Source organism: Dromiciops gliroides, chromosome 1, assembly GCF_019393635.1.
Source record: "Dromiciops gliroides isolate mDroGli1 chromosome 1, mDroGli1.pri, whole genome shotgun sequence".
Taxonomy (NCBI): Eukaryota; Metazoa; Chordata; class Mammalia; order Microbiotheria; family Microbiotheriidae; genus Dromiciops; species Dromiciops gliroides.
In genome coordinates this window covers 303,462,512-303,469,707 of record NC_057861.1, presented here as the reverse complement: position 1 = coordinate 303,469,707, position 7,196 = coordinate 303,462,512, and the positions used below count along the sequence as shown (strand labels likewise).

Sequence of the window (7,196 nt, the reverse complement as noted above, 5' to 3'; positions counted from 1 at the left end):
TCTGCATCTACAATAGTTCCTTATAGTGGTTGATATTTTCTTTGTTTTACTCATCTCTGAAGTCTTAGTTCCTGAACTGAGGATTAGTGTCAGAGACAGGTCCTGCCCCCTGCCACAATTTTGGGTGGGATTGTGGGTGTTAATTATTTTTATTCTTTCTTTTTTTTTTTTTTGGTGAGGCAATTGGGGTTAAGTGACTTGCCGAGGGTCACACAGCTAGTAAGTGTCAAGTGTCAGGTTGGATTTGAACTCAGGTCCTCCTGAATCCAGAGCTGGTGCTTTATCCATGGTGCCACTTAGCTGCCCCAGGTGCTAATTATTCTTGGCCTAGGTTACCAGGGTTCTTGTGTTAACTCCTACTGCCTGGGAGTAAGTACCTCCAGAAATAGATATTTGATGTTCAGAGCACTGGATCTGCATGGCTTTCTAAGACATCTCAGGAGAAATAAAGCTAGGGACTTCAGAGCCTTGCTAGAGTCTCCTCTTCTGAGGGCTACCAAACCCATGGGACAGCACCTGGCCTGGAGCCAGGAAGATGTGAGTTCAAATCTAACCTCAGACACTTACTAGCTGTATGACTCTGGGCAAGTAACTTAACCCTGTTTACCTTAGTTCCTCATGTATAAAATGAGCCAGATAAAGAAATGACAAAGCACTCTAGTACCTTTGCCAAGAAAACCCCAAAAGGAGCCACAAAGAATCAGACATGACTGAACAACAACAATGAGGACCAAGCCCACATTGGTCATTGCCATTACTGATGGCTTCCAAGGTCCCCTGTGTGGGCTTTCAACCACCTCGCTTTCTGGGAAAGCCCTCAACTCTTGCTGACTCCAGATACAGAGCCCTGCAGGCTACCAGTGTCTCTATCCTTTCTCTGATCTTTCTGGGCAGCTGCTGGCTTGTTTTCAGGGATATGTTGGAGCCAACTCAAGCTTGCTGAGCTAATTGTTAAATTTTCAGTGTGAGCATTTACACCTCAGAAACTGGCAAAGCTACAAAGCAGGGCTTGATTTACTGTTTTGTTGACTGTCTAAACTTAAGAAAGTGATGGAGAAAATGTTAACAATGGAGATTAAACTTAAAAGTGTGTCCAGCATACATTTTTCCTGGAGTGCAGGTTGTTAAACATTTACCAGCACACCCCTGGTTGTTTGTACTGGTGGTGACTTTGCTGGGGGTTCCCTTTCCTGTTGCCTATGGGAATCTGGCTAACTTTTTGCATAGTTCTGGGAACAGAAGAGGTAGCTCACTGTACTTTCTCATTGGAATTCTTCATCATTAGTCGGCCTGCTGTGATCTTTAGGTTTGTGTGTGTGTGTGTGTGTGTGTGTGTGTATGTTTTGCTGGCTTTGGGAGGGGGGGGAGCTGATCTGCTTGTCTTAATTCAGGCAGCCATCTTGGCTAATCTAGAATCAGCAAAGGTTAAATGTTGGTGATCTAAATAAGCTGCTTCCCCGCCTCTGCCAAGGGAAATATATCTCATTCTTGAGTTTCTGGAAAAGTGGGAATCTCCAAAGACTAGTAGACTTTGTCTTTCTGTGTTTGTTTTGAAGTATATATAAGGAGTCAGGACGGGTCTGAACTGGTCAGGTTGCTTAAGGCAGATTGCTAGTGAAACCTGGTCCCAGACTAGCTTAATTAGGTTTTTGTCTAGGAGTGTGAATCTGAGGTTTAGCCTCCCCCTGTCATCAGTGAGGAATAAGCAGGTAAGAAGAAAGAACCTTTTTAGGTCCCATATGAAAAAAGGATTAAATTTGTTCTTCATTCCAAAAGGAAGACTTATAATCAACAACTGGGTCGTGAGTAGGCAAATCAAGAACTGTCTAGAATTTAGATTTTTCAAAAATGAAATAGTCTTCTTCCAAAGTTGAAGCCTGACACTGTAGAAATTTAAGCAAGAGATAGATGACATACTGAAGTATTTTATGATAGAAAGAATGTCTCATCTCCAAAAATGACTACCTGTATGACCTTGGGCAAGTCACTTAAATTCCCTGGGCTTCAATTTCCTCTTCTGTAAAATAAGTGGGTTGCATTCTATGGGTTCTGAGATCCTTTCTAGATCTGTGACTTTATGACATCCAGGACTTTCATAAAGGAGATTTAGGCATTAGAAAGGTTGAAGTAGATGATCTCTATGGGTCCATCCGGCTCTATGACTCTTCTTGTTATTTGCTCATTTTTCAGTTGTGTCCAACTTGTGACTGCATTTGGGGTTTTCTTAGCAGAAATACTGGAGTGGTTTTCCATTGCCTTCTCCAGCTCATTTTACAGATGGGGAACTGAGGTAGACTGGGTTAAGTGACTTGCCCAGTGTCACACAGCTAGTAAGTGTCTGAGGCCAGATTTGAACTCAGGAAGATGAGTCTTCCTTATTGCAGGCCTGGCACTCTATCCACTATGCCACCTTGTTGCCCTTCTACTCTAGAATTTATGAATAATCATACCCTAATTTTCCTACTTTGTAAGTCCATGTTTAGGGCAGTTAAGTGGCTCAGAAAACTCCAAATGGGGTCAAAAGAAGTTGTTAAGGGGGCAGCTAGGTGGTTCAGTGGATAAGGCACTGGCCCTGGATTCAGAAGGACCTGAGTTCAAATTTTACCTCAGACACTTGACACTTACTAGCTGTGTGACCCTGGGCAAGTCACTTAACTCTCATTGCCCACAAAAAAAAAAAGAAAAAAGAAAAAGACAAAAGAAGTTGGATATGACTGAAAAAACGGAACAACAACAAAAGTCCATGTTTGTATATGTTATATGTTTTTAGATTTGGAACTATTCCTACAGCATGATTTTTAAAATTTTATTTTTAATTTATGGAATAAAATAAGCATTTATATAACATAGTACAATAAAGAGATGTGAAACTGCAAGTCTTTCCATGTTTTTCTAAAATGATTGAGCCCTTCATTTCTTATAGTGCAGTAGTGTTTCATCACAATCATGCACCACAACTTATTCAGCCATTCCCCAGTTGATGGGCATCCTTATCATTTCTAGTTCTTTGCCACCACAAAAAGAACTGCTATAAACATTCTAGAAATATAGGTTCTTTTCATTTTCCCTTCATCATCTTTAGAAATAGAGCTAGTAGTGGTATTGCTGGGCCAAAGGGTATAGGGAGTTTAATTACTCTTTGGGCATGATTCCAGATTTCTCTCCAAAATAGTTAGATCATTTTACAATTCCACAAAAAATGGATTAGTGTCCCAGTTTTTCTGCTTCCTCTCCAACATTTGCTACTTTCCTTTTCTATCATTTTAGCCAATCTGGTAGGTGTATTGGTGGGTAGGCATATCATTACAGCATGATTGTAACAAGCTAGTTCGGTAAAAAATAAAATTTAGATTACCCAGTTTTCTGACCTGAATCTTCAAAAAAAAATCATGTCTACCAAAAATCTGATCCAAGAACATATTACTCCCCAAGGAAACGAAGGACATAAATTTCTTTTTTTTTTCTGCATTAGTCATATTGTGAAAGAAGAATCAGAGCACAAGGGAAAAAAACCTCAAAAAACAATTAAAAAAAAAAACCAGCCCCAAAGTAGAAACAGTATGGTTCAATCTGTACAGTTCTTTTTTCTAGATGTTGAGAACATTTTCTATCATGAGTTCTTTATTATTATTATTTGTTTATTTCTTTCTTTTTCTTTTCTTTTCTTTCTTTTTTTTGCAGGGCAATGGGGGTTAAGTGACTTGCCCAGGGTCACACAGCTAGTGTCAAGTGTCTGAGGCCGGATTTGAACTCAGGTCCTCCTGAATTCAGGGTCGGTGCTTTATTATCATGAGTTCTTTGAAATTATTTTGGATCATTGCACTGCTGAGAAGAGCCAAGTCTATCACAGATGTTCATCACACAATGTTGCTGTTATTGTGTACATTGTTCTCCTGGTTCTGCTCCTCTCAGTTAGCATCAGTTTATGTAAGTCCTTCCAGGTTTCTCTGAAATCCTCCAGCTCATTGTTTCTTTCTTTCTTTCTTTTTCTTTTTGTTAGTATTTTATTTTCCAAATTACATGTAAAAGCAAATTTTGACATCAATTTTAAAAAAAACTTTGTGTTCCAACTTCTCTTCCTCCCTCCCTTCCCACTGCCACTCCAAGAACTCAAACAATTCAATATAAATTATACATGAGTAGTCATGGAAAACAACTCTACATTAGCTAGGTTGTAAGAGAATACAGATAAATACAAAACTTCAGATTAAGGAGTTGTCAAAACAAGAAATGTGTTTCAGTCTGTTTTCAGATACCATCAGTTCTTTCTCTGTAGGTGTACTGAAATTTTCATAAGTTTTTCAGAGTTATATTGGATCATTGCCTTGCTGAAGATACCCACGTGCTTCCCAGAAAATCATCTTACACTATTGCTGTTATTTTGTATACAGTACATTTCTCTCTGCCTCAGTTCATGTGGGTCTTTCCAGGTTTTTCTGATAGCATCTTGTTCATCGTAACTTTTATATAGTACCTTAAACTTGACAAAGAATTTTCTTCACAATAGCCCAGCAGAGTAGGTACCATATGTTTTGACATTGTAGTCAATCATCATAACTATTTCCTTCCATCCTATTCCCTTCCAATGATATTTACTCTATTTTCTATCTTATTTTGCCCTATTCCTCCTCAAAAGTGTTTTGCTACTCACTGCCCCCTCCCCCACTCTACTCTCCTTTCTTTAACCCTTCCCTCTTTATCCTCTTTCCCTCCTACTTTCCTGTAGGGTTAAATAGATTACTCCCCCCAATTGTATGTGTGTGTGTGTGTGTGTGTGTTATTCCCTCCTTGAGTCCACTTTGATGAGGTTAAGGTCTTTGAGCTAATTCTGTTTTCTAAATTTTTCTTCCTCCCTCCCTCAACCTTCCCTATGAAATCAAGCAATTCAATATATGTCATACATGTGCTGTTATGCAGAACATCTTCACCTTCCTTGAAAGTGTTTTGCTTTTTGCAGCTCCCTCCCACAAACTTCCCTTCCCTCCTTCCCCTCTTCTCCCCCCCATCTCCTTCCCCTCCCACTTTTCTTCAGGGCAAAAATATATTACTATACCCGCTTGAGTATGTATGTTATTCCCTCTTTGAGACAATTCTGATAATAGTAAGGTTCACTCACTCCCCCATTCCTTCCCCCCTTCCCCTCCCCTCCACAAGCTTTTTTTCTTGTTTTCTTCATGTGAGCTACCTCTCCCTTTCCCACTCCTCCAGTCTATTCCTCCTACCCCTCAACCCTATTTTAAAGATGTCATTATGGGTTAGCTAGGTGGCACAGTGGACAAAGCACCAGCCCTGGGCTCAGGAGATCCAGAGCCCAAATCCGGCCCCAGACACAAGACAACCCACCCTGTTTGCTCCACAAAGAACAAGGATACACAAAAAATAAATGCTTTACAATTACCATCTCTTCATATTCAGTTCAGACCTATGTCCTCTGTGTATTCCTTACTGAAAAGTTCTTATGAGTTGGAAGTTTATTTTCTCATGTATGAATGTAAACAGTTTAACCTTTTAATGTCCCTCCTGGTTTCTTTTTCCTGTTTGCCTTTTTATGATTCTCCAGGGTCTTGTATTTGAAAGTCAAATTTTCTATTCAGTTCAGGTCTTTCCATCACAAATGCCTGAAAGTTCTCTTTTTCATTGAAGTCCCAGTTTTTCCTCTGATGGCTCATAGTTTCTTAAAACATAATAGTATTTGCATTACATTCATATGCCACAACTTGTTTAGCCATTCCCCAATTGATGGACATTCCCTCAATTTCCAATTCTTTGCCACCACAAAGAGAACTGCTATAAATATTTCTGTACGTATGGGTCCTTTTCCCTTTTCTATAATCTCTTTGGGATACAGACCTAGCAGTGGTACCACTGGGTTAAAGGATATGAACAGTCCCATAACCTTTTAGGCATAGTTCCAAACTGCTCTCCAGAATGGTTGGATCAGTTCACAGCTCCACCAGCAATGCATTAGTGTTCCAATTTTTCCACAGCTTCTCCAACATTTATTATTTTCCTTTTTAGGACATATATTTCTATGAAAAGTTTGACACAACAGACTATATGTATACAAATATGCAGCAAAGACCCAATAATTGTTTCCTTAGTATTTGTCTCCTTTGAGTTAAATTTTTGGTCATTCTTGAGCAAAAAATGAGATTTGCCATCGAATATTTTAAGTGGAACATACTTTGGATATTTAAAATCCCAGAATATAACACAAGGCTCTCCACCTAAAGGAAAGTACACTTTTCCAAATGAAATGGAAATTTTAATGGAAGCCAGGTGCTCTGGAGAACATATGAACCCAGAGATCTATTCTATTCAACAATAATAAGTTGTGTGTAAATTGCCTTTCCTGCTTTGTTCATCTTGGCTACTCTGCAGGTGTTGGAAACAATGCAGCCTGTTTCTCAAGTTAAGAGAAAGAAGGATCACATTTTCCTCTGACATACCGTCTAAGGCCACTGTTCCATAAATATAGGGTTTGACCTCCAAGAAGAACACTCCATTTGGGCAGGTAAAAAAGGAAAATGATGATGTCCAGGTTGTTAGCACTTTGGCTCCTTTGCTTGTCTTATGCCTTTTCTGCAAGAAACCTTTCTTTGAGATGCGTTCAAGACACTGATGAGTTCCTTTGTGATCTGAATTCAGTGGTACCCAAGGCTCATGCGATAAAAAGTAAGTAGGCTTTGGCAGGGGCCGAGGGGCAAGGTACAGAACAGCTATAGGTAGCTAAGTTTAGAAACTGAAATGTAAGCAGGCCAAGGACTGTGCAGCTGGTCATGCTGGATGATGTAGAGGAGAGAGTATGAGATGTATAGTCAGGATACAGGTTCAATTCCTGCCTTATGACGTTATTCACTATATAATCCTGGCTAAGTCACTTAAGCTCTCTCAGCCTCAATTTTCTCTTCTATAAAATGAAAATAACATTATAATAACTCTTTTTGGGGGGGGCAAAGAGGATTAAGTGACTTGCCCAGGGTCACACAACTAGTAAGTGTCAAGTGTCTGAGGCTGGATTTGAACTCAGGTCCTCTTGAATCCAGGACTGGTGCTTAAACCACTGTGCCACCTAGCTGCCCCCTAAAATAACTCTTAAATAGGGTTGCTGCAAAACTGCCAGGAGATAATGTATGCAAAATACTTTGCAAAAGTTAAAGCACTAGAAAAATGTATTATTGTTACTATTATTTTAA

General features: G+C 39.5%; 1 protein-coding gene across 1 annotated transcript in view; it reads left to right on the top strand.

Annotated features, from left to right (window-relative positions):
• The first annotated feature begins 504 nt into the window (after positions 1–504).
• Positions 505–7,196, top strand: part of LOC122748670 (O-acyltransferase like protein-like) — an 87,286-nt gene continuing 80,594 nt past the window's right edge. The window contains 3 exon segments of the mRNA XM_043994482.1: positions 505–537; positions 6,479–6,517; positions 6,519–6,673. Coding sequence (XP_043850417.1) covers positions 505–537; positions 6,479–6,517; positions 6,519–6,673 — 227 coding nt within the window.